General features: G+C 35.5%; 1 protein-coding gene across 1 annotated transcript in view; it reads right to left on the bottom strand.

Moving 5' to 3' along the window:
• Positions 1-26986, bottom strand: part of Obsc (Obscurin) — a 439567-nt gene that overhangs the window by 355368 nt on the left and 57213 nt on the right. The window contains exons 2-3 of the mRNA XM_069813004.1: positions 26120-26194; positions 11859-11977 (exon numbers count right to left, since the gene is read on the bottom strand). Of these exons, the coding sequence (XP_069669105.1) occupies positions 11859-11977; positions 26120-26159 (159 nt within the window). The 5' untranslated portion in view covers positions 26160-26194. The remainder of the gene's footprint in view (positions 1-11858; positions 11978-26119; positions 26195-26986) is intronic.

Genomic DNA, 26986 nt, shown 5'->3' with positions numbered 1-26986 from the left:
AATGACACTCGGGAGGAAATTAAACGCAGAATAAATATAGGAAATGCGTGTTATTATTCGGTTGAGAAGCTCTTATCATCCAGTCTGCTGTCCAAAAATCTGAAAGTTAGAATTTATAAAACAGTTATATTACCGGTTGTTCTGTATGGTTGTGAAACTTGGACTCTCACTCTGAGAGAGGAACATAGGTTAAGGATGTTTGAGAATAAGGTGCTTAGGAAAATATTTGGGGCTAAAAGGGATGAAGTTACAGGAGAATGGAGAAAGTTACACAACACAGAACTGCACGCATTGTATTCTTCACCTGACATAATTAGGATCTTAAAATCCAGACGTTTGAGATGGGCAGGGCATGTAGAACATATGGGCGAATCCAGAAATGCATATAGAGTGTTAGTTGGGAGACTGGAGGGAAAAAGACCTTTAGGGAGGCCGAGACGTAGATGGGAGGATAATATTAAAATGGATTTGAGGGAGGTGGGGTGTGATGATAGAGACTGGATTAATCTTGCACAGGATAGGGACCGATGGCGGGCTTATGTGAGGGCGGCAATGAACCTTCGGGTTCCTTAAAAGCCATTTGTAAGTAAGTAAGTAAGTAAGTGGAGAACGAAAAATTATGTAACTCCGCTTTCTAACAGTCATACGAGCACCAACACGCACTTTTTCGTTGTTAAATATAATTACAGAGAATCTAGAAAAGTACGGTCGCAGCGACGTTGTCACTGCAAAAGGGTGTAAAGTAAAAGAGCATTACGATTTATAACTTGCAAACATTTACCTAAAATAGTGATTATTTCAATTGTTATGAAATAAGTTATACAGAGTGATTCACGAAGATTGTGCAATACTCCAGCATATGATATCTGACATTATTCTGACGAAAAAAGTTCATATATGCATGTGTCCGACTTTGAATAGTTTCGGATAAAATCACGTTTCTGTCTTCCAAAACAAGCATTCTTGTGAACTTCTCTCTCTCTGTCTCTGGACGTCTGGAGATGTATGTTTTATAGTACAGTTGATAGAAGCGACAGTAAGTCTCTGACATCAGGATCAGGGTTAGAGATAACTCAACACCGGTACAACGTATCTACCTAGTATCCGAACAATGGAAGTTAGGAATCCGGCGCGCGCAGTTCACACTAGGGAGGCTACGTGTATTCCTGCAGAAGGTGGGGTCTTTGAAAATCGGCTTTAATACAGATTTTATGCTCGACCATGCCGAAACGTAGTAATTATACACCTGGTAGCAGACCTTTAATGCATGTCATTAAAGTACACCTACTCATTAAAGGTCAGGTCTTTCAGCCAATGACGACTCAGGTTACAACTGTTCAGCCAATGACAAGTCAGCTTTCTACCGTTATAAAACCGCAAGTATCGATTATTTTCGGATATGCAATCGAAAGATAATTAGCGAAAAGTCACGGAGGCTGCAAATCCAATACTGTCGCAGAAGGTTATGTTCTGTTACTATAATAATTAGCGTTAATTGTAAATAATATTCAAATAAATTCAATTAGTCATCTCGTTTTGCAATGTCTAATTTAATTTCAATGTTATCTCTGTAGGTTCTTATGGCCTAGCAAGGTCAATGTGGATATCTGTTCCTCGGAAAAAATCAATACTTTCGCGTCTGCGCACATCTCACAACATACGGAACATTGCTATAGGTCAGATAGAATTAAAATTAATAATATCAAGTTAGAAATATGTTCGAGCATAAAAAGTGGTATGAAACTCGCCTATAATGGCGCTCGTTTCATAAATATCCATACTCACTTCTTAATTACCTTCATTATAGGCTCGTTGCATAATGTACTATTTCAGGTGAATCTTAACGTGAATATTCTTTAATGAATTTATAATACAATCAGTACCATTGTTGTAAATAATTTAAAAGCTTAAACCTTCATAATACCTATGTTTATGTTTAACAATCAGGAAGGCGTAACTCACTCAATTAAAAAAAATATGACATATGTTTATATGATCTTTTTTCATGAGAATATGCCAGAATTCACATTCTAGAGTATTGCACAATCTTCGTAAATCACTCTGTATACACAAAGCACTTCACCAGTATGTATGTATGTATGTATGTATGTATGTATGTATGTATGTATGTATGTATGTATGTATGTATGTATGTATGTATGTATGTATGTATGTATGTATGTATGTATGTATGCATGTATGCATGCATGCATGCGTGTTTATGTGAGTTTGTGTGAGTTGTGATATTATCCATTAATCTATTACGAAGCTGAGGCTTATTGTGCTTACACTCCTATTATGTGAATGACTGGTTAGCTGAATGGCCGCACTCTTGCACAAGTACATCACGCCGCACCATAAGCTTAGCCCGGGCTATGATATGCATGATGATCATAGGTCTATGTGAATTAATATTGATGGCGAAATGAGTCGTAGATCCTACGCCGAAAGTTACCCAGCAATTCTGCTTCAATTTGGTGAGGAAAAACCCCGGAGAAAGCCTAACCAGGTAATTTGTCCCAACCAGGATTTGAACCCGGGCCCGTTTCGCAGTTAGACGCGCTAACCGTTACTCCACAGCGGTGGACTATTTACTAGCAGTACAGTTTAAAATTTGGCCTTCTTATTCAGATGCTCCAGTTTTTCGAGGGGATGTTAACGGTTTTTCTTTCTACTGAGTTGGCAACACCGCATATGAGTTAATAAAAACGCTATCTAATATTTTCTAAATAATAATCTTGAACACGCCGCCTTTATGGTTTATTGAACTACGTATGTGAAACCCATTTGTGAGCTTCATTCGTCAATTGTTAAACTCATTCTTAGCAATTCTTTAAATTGAAATCATACCTCATATTTTAATAATAGCTTCTTATCAAAGAATGCAGGAATGCTAGACGCATTTTAAAAAGTAATCAACGACAATTAGAATAAGAGCTAAAATAAAATTACTTTTCACGCGCAGATGTTGCTTGCAATGCGGTCCGGTCGTGCTCAAATGTGCGATCTTTATAAGAACAAACAACTGAAATATGACATTTTTCTTTGAAATTGAACGAAGGAGCATCCTTTCAATAATCATCACAACGGTATAAAACGCTAAAAGCTAATGCGTTAATGAATTCTGTATTTTATATGGCGTTAAATTCCATCAGAAAGAAAACTTGGATACTACCGTCGTGTTCAAGGACTTTGCGTTGACTTTACTTACATTTAATTACTGTTCCTTGAGATGGATACTTTTAGGAGTTCGCACAATTAATTCTACAGAACTAATTTCTAATGCATAAATAAACAGAAATAGGAATTTTCAGAATCCACGCCTTTCTATTTTCAGAATTAAAGAGAGAAGTCTTATTTTAAATGCAAAATAAACTGTGCAGTATTAGTATTAGGCCTAGTAACAGCGGTAGTAGTAGCAGCATAGCGGTGTTAGTAGCGTATATTCAAGACGCTTTCAACTGCAGTGGTTATTCGGCGTAAAAATTCTACGTAAGTTAAAATCTTTCAGCATCAAGAATAAGACAATTTTGTTTAACGAAACTTTTAATTCAGACGCCTGCGTTTAAAACCCGAATTCGGGATGTTCCGGGTTAAAAGCCCAGTACCGGCCAACTTGATTGAGATTTTTTCGTGGTTCTCTCAAATTATTATACTCTAGGTATATTCCTAACTAAATAAAGGCAAATACCGGGTTGGTACCCAATTTCCACGAAAAACAGACCCACCACGCTCTGAGAACAGTAAAACATATTTCTGTAATCCGCCATCGTAATAGTTGCAACACTGTATACGAGGTACAGTCTATCAAGTCAGAGTTTATATGTCCGGCCCGGAGATAGATGGTGCGTCGGTTGAGAGTTGAAGTGTTGGCTATCGCGTTAGATGTCGTGTCGGTCAGAGAGCACCTCGGAGCGGCGGTACGGTCGGGGTTTAAGTGTCCAGCCAGCGCGGTGGATATCGTGATGGTGAGACAGCACCCCCAGATCCGGGCGTCGAATATCTCCTGACTAGAGACAACGTCGTACTTCAGACAAAATATCACATTCATAGTAAAGTCGTGACCATTGTAGTTAAAACAATTATGTACATTTACAAATGGCTTTTAAGGGACTCGCAGGTTCATTACCGCCCTAATATAAGCCCGCCATCGGTCCCTATCCTGTGCAAGATTAATCCAATCTCTATTATTATGCACACAGTATATATAAAAAGAACAAGACAACAGAACTGAATATGTCAAACAGTTTGTAATGTTTCCTAAATTTTGCAGAGATAACAATGTTCGATGTTGAGATGAAACATTTCAAAATACGATCGAAATGTATCATGGTCATAAAAATTGTGCAATGATAATGTAATCTAATATATTAAGTTTGTAATTTTTATTTCTAATTGTGGTTCTGACTGATATGTACGACACGGAATTAAAATTGGGAGTGAATCTTGATGAGAGTCCACCTGTATGTAGGCAAAAATTGCACACGACTGTCCACAAGTAGCATATATACAAGGGCTCTTGTTTACTGCACATGCGCGGTGTGTTGTCAGCAAACTTATACAATAAGGGCGCTCCAAATTTTACTTCCGTATCTGTACATTTATAAACAAGCAGTACATCTCACTTGATGATATGCGTCAGAGGAAGAACAATTAATTGTTTGTATACATCTGAAGTCTGATTAGTGTAATATGTTACTAGTCAGCGATGTATGCAATGGAGGGGAAAAGGAACTGGCCATTATTTCCTGGCTTAGTTGCCTCACGAGTGATGCCTTATTGATGTAACTTATGTGGTTCAAAACTCTCTTCGGATAGTTGACTAAACAACAAGTTTGTGTTTTCTAGTCTACAATTCGACAGTATGAGGAAAATAGTATCTTAGGAACACGTACAAAGGAACTATCTCTTTTATGCTCGTTCCAATATATAATCATGGCCTCCTTTAATTAAGAATTCACGAGTATCCATTAATTGTATCTCGACACCCGACATGATGATAAAACAAAACCTTAAAATAGGTTTGTTATTAGCCGCACATTCCTACAACCAAGAAGTGCTTATTTTTTCCGTTAGCTATTATATAATGTGAAGACCAACTACTGTTATTTTTATGGGTCTCGGCATGTCTGTTTTCTCTTTTTATTAAATATTTTTTTAACATTTTGTGTCAATCGAACTGTATTATTTGTTTCTTGTCACTTTTCCATTGAATCATGTTGAAAGCAATATTTAAATCAAGGTTGTATTTACTACACGTCTAATACTCGTGCCAAATCGGCTTTCAAGATTTTTAATTAACGCTCTTTGTCTTTTTCGCTTTCTTTGTGAGAGCGCTGTGACCTGACCAAGTGCCACTGTAAAGCAACTCTGCTCTCCGCTACTTACAAATGCACGCTAAAGACGGCATGAGAAGTTACTCTGAAGCAGTTAATGTATTAATTTGTGTGTATTAAAGTCCATATTTTTACAGTTTCAAATTGTTATTTATCGTACTTTATTTATAAATTATCTATGCTGATATTTTTTTTGAGTTAAAGTTGCAGAAAAATACTAAGTGATTATATTATAGGAAATATTTTACGTAAAAGAAAATCAGGAGTGAAGTTTTGAAGTCAATTCTATCATACAAATTAAACTTGTTATTAGAGTAATACTGTAAGGAAGAATATTATGAACTAAGTCATGCATTCATTGTGCTTATAACTACTCTTTTAACACCACAGATGCTGCAATATCGAGATTAGAAAGTTGTTTTCTCACAGTACCATATTTTATTCACAATTCTTATACTCACTCTTTCTTTCTTTCTTTCTTTCTTTCTTTCTTTCTTTCTTTCTTTCTTTCTTTCTTTCTTTCTTTCTTTCTTTCTTCCCCTCAACATAGCCTATGCATTAAAATTAGAGTCCAAATTATTACAGTTAATCAAGAAATGATTTAGCGCTTTACATTTTTATGAACTCGCTCTCACAGAAATTCAAGAAGTCGAGTAAGTCCTACATGCATGCATACTTAAACATATCCAGAAAGATCTGTGGAAGTATACAGAATGTATGGTGACCTCTACACGTTAAATATAAAAAAAACTTTTATTATACTTTTCCTTCGATGAAGCACCGTTAAGCAGGAAAAAAAAAGTATTTTCCCAATGTTTGAAGCTCTCTATTGCGGTAATGGCCCGAGAGAAATGGTTGATTGCTATACAAGAAGATAGGTAAAAATAATCTGACCAGTTAATGTCTTGAATATTCTTTTGCAAATTAAACCATTTAGTCATGAATTTAAATTGAATAATAGCGAAAATCGTTTAAATAAATCTTGCAACGCAGCATACGTCGCTTGTTACCGACTGAGTACAACAGAGGAGGATGGGAAAGTAAGGAGTGCAGGCCGCGCTTGCTTAGAGTTATTGCAGCAGGCCTGATGTTGCCAAAGGCTTCATAGAAACATAACGATTTCCTCTAAAACGGTGAATGTTAGAGAAAAAACGTATTTAGATTTTTCAAATATCTCCTAATGATCTATTACCAGTTTCATTTTGGTGCAGAGGTTACCACCCATTCTGTACTAGCAATCGCGTCGCCTTTTTAAGTCACTTCAAGGCAGGTATCTCATTACACCAAGAAAACTGAGAGAAAGGTATGGCTAATAATATGCCAAAGTATTATATTCCACAACGAGTGTTTATTTACGATTCGTATGTACAGAATCGACTCGTGCTGTCAGGAGATTAATTCAAGGAAATTTCCATGATGATCGCTTCCAAACTCGTGCTGCGATTCATAAATTAGTTAAATTTTCGAGAAACGGGAGTGTTCGAGATAAGAAGCGAATACAACGACGCCAGTGCCCACTGAAGAAATTTTCGATGACATCGGACATCGCCTAGAAAATTCTCTTAGATAATTTCACTAGTCGATGCCAGAAATATTTGGAATACAAAGGAAATCATTTCCATTATCTCCTTGTGTGACACGAGTGAGTTCTAGTCTTTTTAAATTATTATTTTTGTAATATTATTAGCCAGTGCCTCCAGTATTAAGTTGTAGTTTGGTCAGGACGAATAGAAGGAATAGTGTACGCACTCCTATTTTCTCTCATTGTCGGTGGCGGACCTGAGAACTAGTGGCGCTTCGATTGATAAAGTCCATCGTTTGTCTGAGGTCAGACACCTCGAAAATACAATTTCTCGCGCGTTTAATGGTGAAAGTTGTTAGGGGTTGTTAGTATGCATTGTTGTTTGGGTTTGTGTAGAAGTCTTCAATTTGTTGTGCTTTGAATTAACCAGTGACAAAAGAATATTGTGTGGCGGTTTACAAAATAATTGCAAAAATGCCGTACTGTTTTGCTCCGGGTTGTAGATCGGGATGCGGTAGAAATAGTGACAAAAGACATTATTAAGTAACAAAGCAGTTAAGTAGTCTGTAGGAACTTGCATAAAAGAAAAAATTGTTCTTTGTGAAGAAATGCATGATCAAGGCTGGGGAAGTGTTGTGCCCGAGTTGGTAAATACCACTCCTGCCGTGTTGACAGATTTTTAGTACATCATGTGGCAGGTTATGTCGTAAATCATTCCCTTCGACAGAAAAGTAATGTGTCTAAACATAGTGCAGCTCTCACCCAAATCAAGGACTACGGATCCGGTAGGAACGTCAGTTTTTTAACCCATCCCTCCCACGCTGTGTACGACGTACTTCTTCAAACAGAAATGAAAATTAAAGAAAAGATTAGCTCAGCGAGTGCAATGTGGGGTGATATCTTCTATGACTGTCTTGATACTATTGACGCTCTTACGATCCAGTCTTCGGGAGCAGGTTGTTGCAGAGAACACATCGTGGATATTATTCCTAAATTGATTTACCACTACTTAAAGTGCCGATTCTTCTTCAGGACAAAGGAAATCCGAAGAGAATTACAAGCTCGTAAATCCGCCAAGTCATCTCGCAAATTCTCGAAGGTAGTAGGTAACTAATCATTCATATGGTGAGTAATTTAATTAATTTATAAGCACGTAAAATATATTTCAACTCTGGTTTTATTTAACATTTTGTAGAGTTTTCTGTCCCTGAATTCGCAACTTGTTAAATACTGAACTTATCGCTTTCATAGCGTCTCAGATTCCATTGTATTTTCTGTTACAAACGTTCATAACATTATTAACTGAGAGAAGGCTATTAATTATGAATAAGGGACTATGCAGGTATTCCTAAAGTTACGAATAGACGGGTTAAATGGTAGAAATTTGCTTTTAAAAAGGACTACGTTTAGCGTAACAAGAACTGTGAACTTCCTCCAAGTCAGGAGTTTCGCGAGAGAAGCGCCGCGTTGCGGCGGACCCGTGTAAACTCGCTGAGTGCGTACACTATTCCTTCTATTCGTCCTGGTTTGGTAAAGCGCGGACTCGTGTTGCCGTACGGCCGTGAGTACAGGCTGCGCGGACCATGCAGCCCTGCGCGTGGAACGGGAAACTCATAATTTGTTCACCCAGTATATAGACTGCTAATTCATAGCAAACGAGGTGAAATTTAAATTGAGCAGCCGTAATAAATTTTCCTCCACATAATTCCACCATTTCCTTGTCAATAAAATAAATACAAACTCTGAAGTCTTTAATATACAGATTCTGCTTACCCAAGGAGAATCACCAACCTCGAAATGTATAATTGTGCCATCACTTACCTGAAACAAATACAAAAAAATCGGAATTAGTGATCTGCAAACAGTACGAGTGAAAACTACTTTCAAGAGCTGAGATTATTCAGCGACAAAATTAAACATCGGCAAGAAACAGCTGTAAACATTTTGCCTGGTGCTCTCTGTCAGGGACAGGGCTTATTCGCATCCCAAAAATCTACGATATGGGCCGTCGTGCTTAATTTTCCTCTAGGAGAAGACCATTCTAAGAATTTTATCACCTTTTAAAAACCATTGCGTTCGGCTAGGTTTGAACATGCGAACCTCGGATTCAGTGGACTAAAACACTGTAAAACAAGTTCATTTCACATATGTAACACCGCGCTTCAAAATGATGATATCCTTTCGTATAATTATTATGTATTAAGTAAGGATTAATGGAAAAATTAATATAGCCTAATACACGTCATTTCATAGTCAAACTTTCACAATTTCAAGTTATAAATTTCGGAAGAAGTAATTCATGTTTTTGTTGCCATGGGAGACGATTACGAAAGTGTTAGCATAATTTTAAAGCTGAGGTTTACTGTATTTACGACGACCATCGCCGGGCGCACATCGCTGGCGATTGTCGCCTGGAGTTGCTAGCAGCTAAAATGAATGCGCACGGTTTCTTTACAGCGATGATCGCCAACGTAGATCGTTGAACGCGACGTAGATCGCTGGAGATTGCTTCTGAAGCAAATTCAGGTACCACATCGCCGCATACATGTTCAATAATCGATATTTAGAGAAGGCCATGTAGATATATTGAATCGAGTTATGGCAGCAAAATAAATGGAAATTGACAGTGATGTACGCCGACAAAGAAACTACTTCCTGACGATCATCACTAGTGTTTATAATCACCGGCGATGTGCGTCCGGCGATGATCCCCGTAAACAAACCGTAGCTTGAAGTACGATATATGAAACGCAAAGTTCATATTATTGTCTGGATCCATACACCTGCGATCAAAGGAAGAATCAGTTTACGAAGTGATCGATTGAGGATTGATTGATTGGATCTATCTATCTATCTATCTGTCTGTCTGTCTGTCTGTCTGTCTGTCTGTCTGTCTGTCTGTCGGTCTGTCTGTCTGTCGGTCCGTCCGTCCGCCCGCCCGCCCGCCCGCCCGCCCGCCCGCCCGCCCATCCATCCATCCATCCATCCATCCATCCATCCATCCATCCATCCATCCATCCATCCATCCATCCATCCATCCATCCATCCATCCATCCATCCATCCATCCATCTATCTATCTATCTATCTATCTATCTATCTATCTATCTATCTATCTATCTATCTATCTATCTATCTATTTTCACGAGGGCTGGATCCGGGATGGATCCTTTCACCCATTGTATACACCCTTTATGCGATAATTGTTTAAGTCCTCGTATGGCCTGAGTGGCATTCATGAATCCGACTTACAGTAACAGTCTGGCCATTTTTCCTGAGTTTACAGGTAAGGTCCCATCGGCTACTGACGAGCCTGAACCCATAACTTGGAACCCTCAGAACGTCAATTATCAATTATTAATATAGGTGTTCCCAAAGGCACAGTTCTAGACCCTATTCTATTTTTAATATATATTAATGACTTATTAAAAATTGACTTACAACAATACAATGGTGTTCACTATTCTTATGCAGAGAGACAGTTTTACTTTTTGGTGGAAAAATCTGGTATGATGCATATAATAACTCAAATAATGGACTTAAATTAATAAAAAAATGGTTTGACATAAATTATCTTTTTATCAACGAAAATAAAACCATAATTATTCCATTCTCATTATCTGAAAAATGTAACAAACCTCCTACATCTATATTAAGTATTAAATTACATAATTCTGATTGTTGTCTTATACAGTGTAAATGTCCGATTGTTAAAGAGTCCTCTAAAGTTAAGTATTTAGGCATAATTTTCGATAATCATTTAAAATGGAACCAACACATTAATTACCTTTGTAATAAATTACGTAAAATAATATATTATTTTGTTTTATTGAGGAATTACTTGTCAATAAGTTTATTACGCGCAATATATTTAACTTTATTTCAATCGGTAATTATGTATGGAATTATAGAATGGGGTAGCTCATTTAAATCCAATTTTAATCTACTTTATTTATTACAGAAGAAAATAATTAAAATATGTCTTCATAAACCTATTGATTTTCCATCTCAAAATTTGTTTCTAGACTTTAATGTACTTAACGTAAGACAAATTTATTATATTATATTAATAAAATCCATACATAAAAATCGAAATAATTTTGAATTGTATTCTCATACAACTTTTGAAACAAAAGGTATGAATTCTTTAAGATTGTTTGAACCAAAATGCAACACTGTTACAGTATTTAATCATAGTAGTAATTTAGACTCAAGAATATATAACAAATGTATATTTAAATATCCTAATTTTGTCAATTCTAATAGTTCTAGTATTAAATTTAAAAAGTTATGTATAGATTTTATAAAAATTGAAAAATTGTAAATTTAAATTTATATACTACAATTGCATAGTAGACATAAGACAAATTTTATTGTATAATTATTAATTTCAATTCAGGAATCCGCCCTTGAGCACGAGTTCTACTCTTTCAGGGCGAGCTAAAGTTTCTATATATATTATATTTTATGTTACAATTATTAGCAAAATAATAAATAAATAAATAAATAAATAGATCAGCATCGGAAACCTGTACTACACCAGACATCACCCCAATCCACTTTTACTACCATAGATGATATATGAAATGAGGGAGAAGTGGAGAGTGCCGGTAGAATGAAAAAGGGAAAGGAGAGAACCTTGAGAAAAACCCTCTGCAACGTCTGTTTTGTCCACCATAAATTTCACCCAGACCTGACAGAGGCTCACCCGGGTCTCCTGGATGGAAGGGAGCGCGCTAACACTGTAACTGAAAGGGCCACAAAAATATTTGCTTTCTCACAGTGCTGTCTATTATATAGGCCATTCGTTATCTCATGAAATGTACCTGCTAGCGAGGGGAAGAAGAAAGTGGACTGGGAAGCTTCCCTTGCTACTCTTCCACTTGTAGCTAGCTAGCTCTCTTATCCCCACCATAAGGTTCTTACTATAAGCTACGGCACACGCATGCATTTCATTTCACGAGATAACTAATGGTCTACACATTTATTTACTGTATCTTACCTCCTCTACGTCCAATGCCTCAACGCCCGCACTGTGCTCGAACATAGACACCTCATACTCCTCTTGTGACGTCACTATAGTTCGACGCGACAGCACTGTACTTAGTTCTTCACTGAATGCTGAAACAGAAGAAATAAATGTGATGAAGCTCATTGTCGGGTGACAAGAGAAATAACACATTCTGAATGTTACAATTTAAGGGCTATGTACAGTATAATATAATGTTGTCATATAGTTTTCGAAATCGAGACTTAATATGTATCGATTACATTACAATAGTAATGAAAGTGTTGGGTATATGGTTCATGTAGGGCTATATTCTGGTGGTTGATTCCTTTAGTAAAGGGTAAAATTCTGGTGGATGATTCTGGTGAATGAATTCCTTAAGTAAAGGGTAAAGAAAAAGTCTAATACCATTTTGCTGTATTTTGAATAGTGTTCCAGAAAAATGTGCTTTTTAAAATACATGAATTACGAGATCGTGCAACGCTGTGTAATCAGCAGGTAGTGCACATAAAGCTGTGTTGCTCTGAACAACCCCTTCACCTGGCTTGTTATGAACAGGGAAGCTGAATGCCATTGCCACGTAGATTGTTTTTAAACTCGTAAAATACCTACAGATGATATAACGTTAATTTTTGGGTTCTATCTGTGTTAGAGAGTGGAGAAGGAACACTGCTGACTTCAGGTTAAATAAAATCTTGGAAAATTTAAAATAAACTCTACAACCTAATTTTAATTAAATGTTCAGAAAACGAAGACAATAAACTACGCTTATTTCAAAATAAATTGAAAAGATAAAGATATATTTATACTCTCCCATGTCAATTGAATATTCTAGAGAACGTGAACATTAATGATGCTTATGTCACTTTATAAAAACAAAATTTTAGAACATTTAAAACTCTAAAGGAATCAATAAAAATAAGATATGCTTGTTTTACGTTAAACGAACTAAATTAAAAATATTTTTAAACACTTCTATTTAATTTTAATTAAATATTCGATAAACACAGACAACAAGAAAAGCTTATTTTACGTTATACAAATCTAATTACTGATTAAAAAATTTCCGTTTTTCGTACTACAAGCATTTTCTTCAGTTAATTAGAAATAGTTCCCTTTCACTTTAATGTTTAAAGCAGTAACCAGTAAACTTACATACAAGGAATCAAATTTCTCATAAAAACAATTTTATGTGTTACGTTTATATTTCTCGTTATCTCATCCATCGCTCGCATTACACGAACTGCATTTCTCCAGGAGGCAATAACCTTTACAGGGTTGTCAGAGTGCATCAAGTTTTAAAACGCCTTTACGTTACATTTGTTGGGACCAAATTTCTGCACATTTAAAGGACAAAACCAAAATTCTTTCAATCGTTCATCGTCATAATACACTGCTCTCTTAAACAGACTGAGCATATCGGGAATTAATTCAAAAGTTTTCTCAAAATATGCTATGATATTTTTTTCTCGAAAAGGAGCAAAATTGTATTAAACTTTTTTTTAATATCTCAAAGAATAAACCCTTGAAATCAATGACATTACTTACGGTTCACTCCGTATGCAATCTATTACACTGATGCCGTTACGTTTTAAAGTTGTGTTCACAATCAATATTTCATTCCCCTCCCACTGCTATATTAGTAAGTATGTATATAGGCCCAACAGACACATAGAAATCATATCTACGAGCAGTGACGTGCCGCTGCACCTCTGAAATGTCGGTGTACATCGCAAAAGAGTTTTAATTGTGTAGCTACTATTCTGTCATGAACGCCACTGAAAACCGGAATACACAAGACAGACGAGTCAAGCCGCACGTGCACGTTAAGGGTGGGAGTATAAGACATAGTTTAGTTGTCAGTACGACTAAAGAACGAGACGGCATTAATGGAATCCAGTGTACGTACATTACTATCAAATAAAATACACTACAATACATTGTTAAAGAAAGTACAATTACTTAAATTCGAGTGTAGACGTTTCACGCAATCATTGGGTTTTCCTTAATTCCCCTCTCACTTTTTATTTAAAAGAGTTTCTCTGGGAAAATATAGGCTAAAAGTTTAACGGAAATAAAATATGTAATAAAAGGCATGTTAGTTCATTGGTAACTAAGTACTATTTATGTAACTCCAGAAAAAGTACATGAATCGAAATTTTGAGTAACACACTGTAACATGTTGTATTGACGAAACAAAAAGTATTCGTATACCCAAAGTTTCTTGTTAAATGTTCCTTATTTACCTACAGCTAACGTTGTAACTGCTTTTGTGCGAGATCGTGCGTATTTGCTTGCTTTCCGCACAAAACCAATACGCGGTAAGTGTAAAATACCACATTCAGTATTCCCAACGTAACACACATAACAATTTCCCTATTCTTACCGCTTAAGCGTCATATTCATTTTACTGCTTTAGGCTTTTAACATATTATTTTTAAAGACGTTCAATATAGTAATAATTATAAATTGGAAACTTACCACTGCAATTTCACCTAAATTGCACTGTTAATTATTGTTTTTAAATATTTGCAAAAATTAAGTAAACTCTACAACACCACAAAAGTTACTGCATTTGTAATGCAAGTAACATTAAGGAAGCCGTGAAAAAATCAACAAGATTCCAGACTCATCATAGACTGGGGGAAAAAAAAGACAGACGTATATCACGGCCTACTGCAATATAGTAAACACAGAAAACATTTTATAGGAACACTGTTGAAGATAGATATATTTGTTTTCCAAAGTTACCGTCATTGAACAGAAACCAAGTTAGAAATTTCATTGCAACTAATTAGAAATTCCTCTTTCAGGTATGTAATAAACGATCTTCGCACAAAATAATGTACGATACACGAGCGGTATGTTTGTTTTCATGTTCTCGGAAATTAAAAAAGCGCAACTACGTTTCGTTTTTTCAATCTTTTCCTCGAACATGAAAACGTCAATATACCGCTCTTGTAACGCATATTACTATTCTTTTTCCGTCATACGTACTTCCCGTCAAGACTGTTATTGTTTTCTTAAATGTTCGTAGTTTTCGATATATTTGACTGGCGGATTACAATTCATCAAAATGCGAAGGATGGGAGTGAGTTGAATGAAGCGGAACAGAAATTGATATAAAGGTACACAACCAACGCGTATCATTGCAATAGATCTCAAAGATCTTCGTTGATCACAGTCAATTGCCCAGTCGGTAACGGATCATTGCGAAGCGAACGTAAGTACGCAAACCACGTTAATTCGCTCTCCAATACAAAATGAAAACCATGGACCTATACAGTAGGATACGACGAAAGTAAATATAATGTCTTCGGGTCAGACGGTGTAGGCATATGGTGCGGAGGAAGAAGAACAATGAGTTACATTCTAAAAACTTGGCAACTACGATCGAATATATTGCGCAACATATACTGATACACTGTATCACTTTGTTATTCATACCAAGCCAAATCTATTATAAAAACAGAATTTTTAAATAAGTTATTGTAAATATTAAATTGTATTTTTGTAGTTTGTATATAAAGACATAGCATGTGTAAATATCCAAAGAAAAAAGTACTTCAAAACTGAAATATTTTATTCATAACAAAATAAGTATTTTTAACGCAAAATATAAGCCCCTTTCTTATTCATACACTTGAGTACATAGTAGACATATTTGCATTTCTTACACGGCACAAAAAATCGTGGATCAGACCAGACAGAGTTTGATTCGTTTATTTACACCGCCAGGTAGTGCTCTTCAAGATGAGTAAATAAAGAGCTCAGTTCCGACCTCAAGAGGACAATTATCAATGTAGCCCTAAAGGGATATTCTTTAAGAAAAACAGGCCAACTTGTAAACAATGTCATGCAACGGTGCAGTATATTGTTAATAAATTTAAATATAAAGGTTCGGTACAGAATATACTAAGAAAACCGAAACGAATGAAGTTAAGAAAAAAAGAGGAACGAGCCATTGTGAGATGAGTAAAATCGAAACCTACGGTAAGAGCTCCAAAAGTAACTACTGGTAAGAAGGTAGGTACTAAGACTGTCCGTCGGGTACTTCGTAGACTTAGTTACCATGGTAGAATCACAGTCTAGTATATACATTCACGAAGCTTGAGTTGTGAGGATGCCAGGAACAATAGACTGTGCCGGTACTATTTTGCATTGTCTGTAATGAGGCGATATTAGCGATCCTAGTAGTTAGCAACTATCTATGGATGCATATTTACTACGTATTGAGCTTCGTGACTGTATATACTAGACTATGGTAGAATCTTAAAGAAGAAACCATTTGTTAGTAGGAAGAACCGAATTGAAATAATGAAGTTCGCAAAAGAACACGTAAATAAGGCCCAGGAATTTTGGAATACCGGTAATGTTGTCTGGTCTGATGAGACTAAAGTTAACCTATTTGGCTCTGATGGCGTCATCAGAGTGCGGAGAAAACTCAATGAGAACAATAATGTGGCCAACACACTGCCCACTATAAAGCATGGGGGTGGTTGTTGTGTTGTAGGGGTGCATGTAAGCAAGAGGGGGTGTGGAAATATGCAGTTCATTGATGATCTAATGTACAAGGAAGTGTGTGTGTGTGTGGACATTCTTAAGAAGAATGTTAACAAAATGGGGAAAAATTGGGTACGACGCTTACAATACATGTTCCAACATGACAACGACCCCAAAAATACGGCCGAAATAAATGAGACTTGGTTAATTTGGAACGTGCCTATACTACCAAGAACTCCTCAATCTACTAATTTAAAACTGATTGTGCATTTACGGGCTTATCTGAAGCCAAGGATCTACAGCAAACATCTTTCTTCGAAAAAAAAAGAATTGAAAAGGAAGATTGTTACAGAATAGTATAAAATCAGCTCTCAAAAGTGTGAACGCCTTGCAAGGTTCATGCAGCGAAAATGTGAAGCAGTTATTACAGCCAAAGTCTACTCTATAAAATATTAAAGACCAGTGATATATTTATTTTAATTATTTTACTTGTTATATTTCAGAATTTAACGGGTATAATTTTTTACTACTGTTAATTTCAGAATTCATCGGCTATGATTTTTAATACTGTTATGTTTAGAAATTTAACGGTTATGAATTTTTAAATACTGTTATATTTCAGAATTTATCTGCTATGATTTTTACTACTGTTATATTAAAAAATTTAACGGTTATGATTTTTTTAGTATTGTTATATTTAAGAATTTATCGGTTATGATTTTTTAAATACTGTCATATTTCAGAATTTAACGATTATGATTATTTAAATACTGTTATATTTCAGTACTTAACGATTATGATTTTTACTATTGATATATTTCAGAATTTATTGGTTACGATATTTTACTAGTGTTATATTTCTGAATTTAATGATCATGATTTTTAAAATGTTATATTTCAGAATTCATCGGTTATGATTTTTTAAATACTATTATATTTCAGAATTTAAAAGTAATGATATTTTTACTACTGTTATATTTCAGAATATATCGGTTGTGATTATTTAAAAACTGTTATATTTCATAATTTATCGGTTATGGTTTTTTAATACTGTTATGTTAAAAAATTTAAAGGTTATGATTTTTTAACTACCTACTGTTATATTTCAGAATGCATCGGTTACGATTTTTTACTACTGTTATATTTCATAATTTAACTATTATGACTTTTTAAATACTGTCATATTTCAGAATTTTACGATTATGATTTTTACTACAGTTACATTTAAGAATTTAACGATTATGATTTTTACTACCGTTATATTTCAGAATTTAACGATTATGACTTTTTAAATACTGTTATATTTCAGAATTTAACGATTATTAGTTTTTACTACAGTTATATTTAAGAATTTAACGATTATGATTTTTTACTAGTTATATTTCAGAATTTAACGATTATTATTTTTATTGCAATTGTATTTCAGAATTTAACGATTATAATATTTTACTACTGTCGTATTTCAGACTTTAACGATTATGATTTTTTACTAGTTATATTTCAGAATTTAACGATTATTATTTTTATTGCAATTGTATTTCAGAATTTAACGATTATAATATTTTACTACTGTCGTATTTCAGACTTTAACGATTATGATTTTTTCTACTATTTTATTTCAGCATTTAACGATTATGATTTTTTACTGCAGTTATATTTCAGAATTTAACGATTATGATTTTTTTACTACTGTTATATTTTATAATTTATTGGTTATATTTTAGCTACTGTTATATTTCAGAATTCATCGGCTGTGTTTTTAATTACGAAGGACAAACCTCAATTCATAATCGTATGCCATAATTGATACGAGTGGATAATCTACACTTCATCATACAGGAGAACTTTATTTATCAAACAAGATACCGAGAGATTCATCAATTTCAAGAATTTGCCACTTTGGCTCTTTCCGTCCTTAATCTTGTGTAAATTTGGAACAAACTGAGTAATTAACAAGCATCGATATACTCTGGTTATATGATTAGCAGGGCACAAGACCACCGTAGACGGGATTAAGATGTAAACAATCATTATTATTATTATTATTATTATTATTATTATTATTATTGTTATTAACTTACTGGCTTTTAAGGAACCCGGAGGTTCATTGCCGCCCTCACATAAGCACGCCATTGGTCCCTATCCTCAGAAAGATTAATCCATTCTCTATCATCATATCCCACCTCCCTCAAATCCATTTTAATATTATCTTCCCATCTACGTCTCGGCCTCCCTAAAGGTATTTTTCCCTCCGGTCTCCCAACTAACACTCTATATGCATTTCTGGATTCGCCCATACGTGTTACATGCCCTGCCCATCTAAAACGTCTGGATTTAATGTTCCTAATTATGTCAGGTGAAGAATAAATTGCGTGCAGTTCTGTGTTGTGTAACTTTCTCCATTCTCCTGTAACTTCATCCCTCTTAGCCCCAAATATTTTCCTAAGCACCTTATTCTCAAACACCCTTATCCTATGAATAATTTCGAGGGAAAAATTGTTCCGGGGCCGGGTATCGAACCCGGGACCTTTGGTTAAACGTACCAACGCTCTCCCAACTGAGCTACCCGGGAACTCTACCCCGACACCGATCCAATTTTTCCCTCTATATCCACAGACCTCAAAGTGGGCTGACAACCGTCAAGCAACCAACATTGAGTGCACACTAACTCCGTGTGACTTAAATTGTGGTTTTCTGTTACGTACAGTGACGTGTATTATACAAATTAAGCTTTCAGGAATAACTCCCTGTTAAGTTAATTTGAATAATTTCGAGGGAAAAATTGTTCCGGGGCCGGGTATCGAACCCGGGACCTTTGGTTAAACGTACCAACGCTCTCCCAACTGAGCTACCCGGGATATATCTGTGGATATAGAGGGAAAAATAGTATCGGTGTCGGGTAGAGTTCCCGGGTAGCTCAGTTGGGAGAGACGGATATAGAGGGAAAAATTGGATCGGTGTCGGGTAGAGTTCCAGGGTAGCTCAGTTGAGAGAGCGTTGGTACGTTTAACCAAAGGTCCCGGGTTCGATACCCGGCCCCGGAACAATTTTTCCCTCGAAATTATTCAAATTAACTTTACAGGGAGTTATTCCTGAAAGCTTAATTTGTACCCTTATCCTATGTTCCTCAAACATAAAGAACAACCGGTAATATAACTGTTTTATAAATTCTAACTTTCAGATTTTTCGACAGCAGACTGGATGATAAAAGTTTCTCAACCGAATAATAACAGGCATTTCCCATATTTATTCTATGTTTAATTTCCTCCCGAGTATCATTTATATTTGTTACTGTTGCTCCCAGGTATTTGAACTTCTCCACCTCTTCAAAAGATAAATTTACAATTTTTATATTTCCATTTCGTACAATATTCCCGTCACGAGTCATAATCATGTACTTTGTCTTTTCGGGATTTACTTCCAAACCTATCTCTTTACTTGCTTCCAGTAAAATTCCCGTGTTTTCCCTAATCGTTTGTGGATTTTAACATATTCACGTCATCTGCATAGACAAGCAGCTGATGTAACACGTTCAATTCCAAGTTATTAAAAAGAGTTTATTTTTCTCTATATTTATTTTATATAGTTATATTAATCATTCGAATCTGAAAATGTGTGCTTCTTTTCATAAGTGACTGAAGGTTTAATCGACTCACAGCTCGTGTTCTTTCTAGACGAGGCGTGGTTCCAGCTGACTGGTCGTGTAAGCAATCAAAATACTCGCTATTGGTGTTCTGATTATCATCATCTTGTACAATAAATCCCTCTTCACGACAGAAAAGCTGGAGTATGGTGTCCTGTTACTGCAAGACGAATAATCGGTCCGAAGTTTTACGAGTAGAACACACTTTGTCTACTCTTCATTGATCTTAAATTGAGCATTTTAATTATCGTGAGGTTAAATATCGTATAAATAAAATCAGAACTTAATCGTGTCAGTCAAAATGTGTTTTCCCAATATAACGCCTGTTTAGCCGAGGGAGGACGACATTTCCAGCATCTTCTATAAGGTACAATTTTATACATGTTTTAAGTAGCGGGGTTAACGTACGAGTGCGGCCGCCAGCGTCATGCCCAGTACGGCGTATCAAAAAAATTATCCGAAATTCAAAACGAAGGGTGTACAAAAGTTGTCTTGTAGTTATCCTGTAAGCAGTAAAAAAGCTAGATCTCTGATAACATTTTTCATCGAGCCGCAGGAGGTCTAAAGATTATCGTATAAAGTAAAATTTTATTCATTTTTTATTTTCATAATTTTTCGGTGGGGCTTAAATCACTTCTTTTTCATAATTTTTAGTTTTTGAAAAGCTATTAAAAAGGAGTACTTAAGTTTTCATTTGGTATTACGGACTTGTGTCTGGGTGAAATACAAGTCATAATACAGTAAAATAATCATTTTGCCAGAAGTCTTATTTTCTAACATTTTGTCAGTATTAACGGTTTATGTCGACATATGCCATTAGTATCATCACTATATGATGTAATGGAGAAATATTATTTTGACCACTTAAGATTGTTATGGTCCACACCTTTACAGTAACGGTTAGCGCGTCTGGCAGCGAAACCAGGTGACCCGGGTTCGAATCCTGGTCGCGACAAGTTACCTGGTTGAGGTTTTTCCGGGGTTTTCGCTCAACCCAATATGAGCAAATGCTGGGTAACTATCGGTGCTGGACTCCGGACTCATTTCACCAACATTATCACCTTCATCTCATTCAGACGCTAAAAAACCTAAAATGTTGATAAATCGTCGTAAAATAACCTACAAAAAAAAAAAAGAATGTTATGCCTCTGTACTTAAACTAACGGTTTCCAACACTGTATTAATGAGAAAGCATTAAGATTTATATTTCCACTGTTGTTACATTCTACGATGTGAAAGTACAGCATTATTGAGTTACTGAAAGTGTTGTAGGAATTCAGAGCATTCAATATCCTTCGTGTAGGCCTAGTATTGCTATTATTATTCTTGCGAGAAGTGAAATTTTATTGTGGTAGACAAAAAATAACCCATACGGAACCGTGGTATGTAGTAAATAGTAGGTTATTTTACGAAGCTTTATCAACATCTTAGATTATTTAGCGTTTGAATGAGATGAAGTTGATAATGTCGGTGAAATGAGTCCGGAGTCCACCACCGATAGTTATCCAGCATTTGTTCATGTTGGGTTGAGGGAAAACTCCGGAAAAAACCTCAACCAGGTAACTTACCCCAACCGAGATTCGAAACCGGGCTACCTGGTTTCGCGGCCAGACGCGCTAACCGCTATTCCACAAGTGTGAATCGTAGTAAATAAATATCAGTCACTAAAATCATGACTTTAATTTGATTCCAATCTATAGAGGTAGTCAATTTGCCTATTTTAATTTATATGAAAATAGAAATACCTACAAAAAATACTCTCATTAAAATATTTGAAGAGTCCACTGCAAGAATGATGGATGCCACTTTCTTGTCGAAAATGAACCAAGACTGTCAATGCATAGCTTAAGACATATAGAATGTACATAGAGAGTTATATGGCATTAACACTGATAGTCATTGTCCAGTAACGATCGGAAAATCACAGTTAAGCTTTGAGCGCTAAGCATTTCAAACTTTCAATTGCTTCTCCTGAAAAACGTATTCCAGATGACATCCATAATTCTTGCAGTGGACTCTTCATTTAGGATTCATCTTCATCAACATGAGCTTGCTTTTGTACAAGAAGAACTATTTTTCTTTCTGCTATAGAACATCTTAACAACACTTTCAGATCCAAACAGAATCACCAAAATCGGCGATTTCAAAAGCGTATCCTCTCCTTGTGACTTAGTTTCTAATTCTGCCTTTGGCACTACCACAACAAAACAGCTACCACGTGCCGCTCGTTATGGAAAAGTAAACAAACAAGTACCCGCTCAAGTTCGGACATATTAGGCTCCTTGTGTTTTCCTTTTGTTTGTTGTGAAGTCAACATAATGTCAGTGTTGACACCTTGAGCAGTCAAATGTATAACACAAAAATACTGGAGTAAACGAATCTAAGATCAAGAATTAATCAATTTTATTGCCCAGAACATTTCAGATTCATACTATTGTGCTAAGCTTGAGACAATATCAGGAATATTGATGGACATTGACTTAGCAAACGCCCTTAATTTAAATACAATCGGAAATTTACTTGTTAATCTTTTTCTTTTACTTCTGTAGTAACTCTCTTCACTTATTGAAGACGAGAACCTACTGGCTTTTAAGGAACCCGGAGGTTCATTAGCGCCCTCACATAAGCCCGCCATTGGTACCTATCCTGAGCAAGATTAATCCATTCTCTATCATCATATCCCACCTCCCTCAAATATATTTTAATATTATCTTCCCATCTACGTCTCGGCCTCCCTAAAGGTATTTTCCCCTCCGGCCTCCCAAATAACACTCTATACGCATTTCTGGGTTCGCCTATACGTGCCCTGCCCATCTCAAACGTCTGGATTTAATGTTCCTAATTATGTCAGGTGAAGAATACAATGCGTGCAATTCAGTGTTGTATAACTTTATCCATTCTCCTGTAACTTCATCCCTCTCAGCCCCAGATATTTTCCTAAGTACCTTATTCTCAAACACCCTTAATCTCTGTTCCTCTCTCAAAGTGAGAGTCCAAGTTTCACAACCATACAGAACAACCGGTAATATAACTGTTTTATAAATTCTAACTTTCAGATTTTTCGACAGCAGACTGGATGATAAAAGTTTCTCAACCGAATAATAACAGGCATTTTCCATATTTATTCTGTGTTTAATTTCCTCCCGAGTATCATTTATATTTGTTACTGTTGCTCCCAGATATTTGAACTTCTCCACCTCTTCAAAAGATAAATTTCCAATTTTTATATTTCCATTTCGTACAATATTCTCGTCACGAGACATAATCATATATTTTGTCTTTTCGAGGTATGTGTTACTTAATGCCTGCAAAAAGTTGTATACCTCAGCGATTTTTCTGTTAAGGTAAATTCGTTGAAAAATCTCTGCAAGGATGTGAAAATTATTTGGTATAAATTCATGACAAAATTTTAGATTTCAAAAAGATGCTACTTTTTTAAAAGAGAAACTCAATGAAGGAGAACAATTAATTGACTGTTCCTCATTTTTGAGGCAGTTCATTACAAATTATATATATATATATATATATATATATATATATATATATATATATATATGAGATACTTGAGATGTTTCTATATTTTAAGGACATTTATCACAACTCAGCGTTTATTTTGACTATTAGACTTTTACTACATCACACTACTTTTGACCAATAAAACGGTACGAAAGGACGTCTTTGAACCAATCATGGCTGCTTATCGCACAATTTTATCGCGTCCCTAGCATTTGTTTAATTTTATCGCTTCCTTAGCATTTGTTTATTTTTATCACTACCCTAGCATTTGTTTCTCTGTTTGGCAACATTTCAAACTGCAATGGTCTGGACGTCAAAAAAAAAAAAAAAAAAAAAAAAAAAAAAAAAAAAAAAAAACAGAAAATTACAAACCACTCCAGTCGATGCACAGCACTTTCAAATATGACTCGCATTGGCATTCAAGAACAAGAATTAATAAAGATCACCGATCATAGCTATGCAACTTTCCTGAAACCCTATTTACAAATAAAAGAGCACCATTCGGAAATCCTGAATAAGTTGAGGAATACACCATGTACATCAACGAGTTCCACTTCTTTTACGCACACGTCCAATGTAACATCAACTGAACCACCAACCACTAAAACATTCACATTTGAAAATTGTACTTTCAATAATTCCTTTTAAAATTATTCGTGTTTATTTTTTATTTCATCGTCCTGAATTAAAACTTTTCTTGTTTATTTCATCATCTCTAATTAATTTTTTTCTAACACTTGTTTATATTATTTAGGATATGTTATAGCTTCTGCTATACGATGATATTATGGATAGTCACGTATCAGAGATTGTTTAATGCTAACATTTATTGAAAATCATCTGTAAAGTGACGTTGATTACTGGGATCCGGATAAATGAAGTGGAATGCAACTGTTTTAATAAAAATGAAATTGAATCAACAAAGCCTTCTTGACTAGTAACCGTCCACAGAGTTCAATGAAGATCCCATAGTTGGCACAACTGATAACAAGAAAACAGCTAATCATAACACACTACTGCCATCTAGCGTAATATTTGTAATGTTGACATGCTACAATAATACATTTGAAGACAGTTGTATTTTCGTAAGTCAATGAATATTTTATTGTATTGGAGTACTTCGTTATTTCTAATCTTTATATACTTTCTTCTAATCGTGTAATAGTCAATTAAATCCCACTCGAGTTTTGATTTTCTCTAGATAAATCAAACTTCTAGTGAGATTACTGTTGATAAATACTGTACTTCTCTGAAAACCGTGACACATTTCAGTTGGTTCAAAATCCTTGAAGTAATAATGATCTTTTGGACTTCAGCACTACAGAAGTGACGCATGTACAAATTTAATCAAATCCTTCACTAAAAGTGAAATTTCACTCCATGGCAATGCAAAAACTTAGGAATTCAGTAGGCAATAAAGAATTTCCAAGCTTGAGCGAGAGAACACGCTCTTTATTCTTCTCCATAATAAGATTTCTGGACAAGGGGCTACTATGAACAAGGAAATTTCCACTACTTGAGAAACGAACGACTTCTTACGAAGTGTTAACAGGATTAAAACGACAGAGAGACATTTGGTGAGGCCGAGAAGTAGATGAGAGGATAATATTAAATGGATTTGAGGGAGGTGGGATGTGATGATAGAGACTGGATTAATCTTGCACAGGACAGGAACCGATGGCGAGCTTATGTGAGGGAGGCAATAAACCTCCGGGTTTCTTAAAATCCATTTGTAAGTAAGTAAGTAGTAGGCCCCCATGTATTGTGGGTCCCTATCACCACGGTATGGCGCGTCCTAAGATTGCGGATCGAGGAGACGGCCTCCAGATATGGAGAGTAGCTGTGAATATATTGTATAAGCAGTCGCGGACAGGCCGATGAGGGGTGGTCCTCCAGCTTGGGGGTTGGGCGAAGGGCTAACAACCCATCACCGTAAAAAACAGCTTGTTACGAATCCTTCAAATAAGCCTCGGAATGGGACTGATTCTCTGGCACGACCATAGCAAAGGAATAAGGTTTTGAGATTTGGTACTTGGAATGTTATGTCTATATAGAACAGGAGGGGTAACATTAGTAGCAAAAGAACTAGCTAGATATAGAGTATACTTTGTGGGACTACAGGAGGTTAGGTTAGATAGGAACGGCATAACACAAATAGGAGATTTCTTGTTGTATTATGGGGAAGGAAATGATAATCATCAATTAGGAACAGGATTTTTTATTCATAAAAGAATAAAATCAGCAGTAAAAAAGGTCGAATTTATCAGTGATAGGTTATCGTATTTAGTACTTAAGACCATTAAATCCAGACGTTTGAGATGGGAAGGGCATGTAGCACGTATGGGCGAATCCAAAAATGCATATAGAGTATTAGTTGGGAAGCCGGAAGGAAAAAGACCTTCAGGGAGGCCGAGACGTAGGTGGGAAGTTAATATTAAAATAGATTTGAGGGAGGTGGGATGTGATGATAGAGACTGGATTAATCTTGCACAGGATAAGGACCGATGGCGGGCTTATGTGATGGGCGGCAATAAACCTCCGGGTTTCTTAAAATCCATTTGTAAGTAAGGAAGTAAGTAGTAGGCCCACTTACCTTCCTTCCGCTTGGTGGAGATAGTGGTTCTGGAAGCCATGATTCAGCCATAAGCTACTCCAGTGAAACCACCAACTGCAACACAAAGAAAATTCAGTCCAGATTTAGTAATCAGTATTAGGTCTATAACAGAAAATCTTTTAACAACAAAGATTCGCTATTGACGGTACGAAGGTTGTGGATATTGTCCACAATTGAGACGTTCTCTGGAACAAGAACTCGGTAATGAGTTTTGGAATAATATTCTGGGGAAATTCCACAGATAGTAACAATATATTTCTATTACAAAAAAGAGTAATGAGAATAATAGTAGGTGCCAAATCTAGGGAATCGTGTAGGACTATTTTCAAAAAACTACAAATAATGCCCATGGCTTGTCAGTATATCTTTTCATTAATAGTCTTCCTCGTATGTAATCGTGAAAACTTTGTAACTAATTCAACAGTTCATAGCATAAATACACGTCAAAAAAATGACTTTCATACTCCATCGGCAAGTCTATCGTGCTATCATAAAGGAGTGCGTTATATGGCAGTAAAAATTTTTAATAGCCTCCCTATCGATATAAAAAATGAAACTCAAAACATAAAATTATTTAGGGCCAAATTAAAGAAGTACCTAATTTCTCACGCCTTCTATTCTGTAAGTGAATTCATGACATTCAATAACACTTCATGAAATTGATACTAAAACTATGTGTTGTACTAGTAGACTATATTGTAAATCTCGTCTGTATATATTTCATCTAGACTGTGACTATAAATTAAGATTTTATAATAGTATTAAGTTTTTTGACTTGTTCCATATTCTAGCTGTAAGCATGTATGGATACCATGGAATGTTAATAAATACAATACAATACAATAC

This window comes from Periplaneta americana, chromosome 16 (assembly GCF_040183065.1).
Source record: "Periplaneta americana isolate PAMFEO1 chromosome 16, P.americana_PAMFEO1_priV1, whole genome shotgun sequence".
Taxonomy (NCBI): Eukaryota; Metazoa; Arthropoda; class Insecta; order Blattodea; family Blattidae; genus Periplaneta; species Periplaneta americana.
This window is presented reverse-complemented; position numbering and strand designations above follow the sequence as displayed.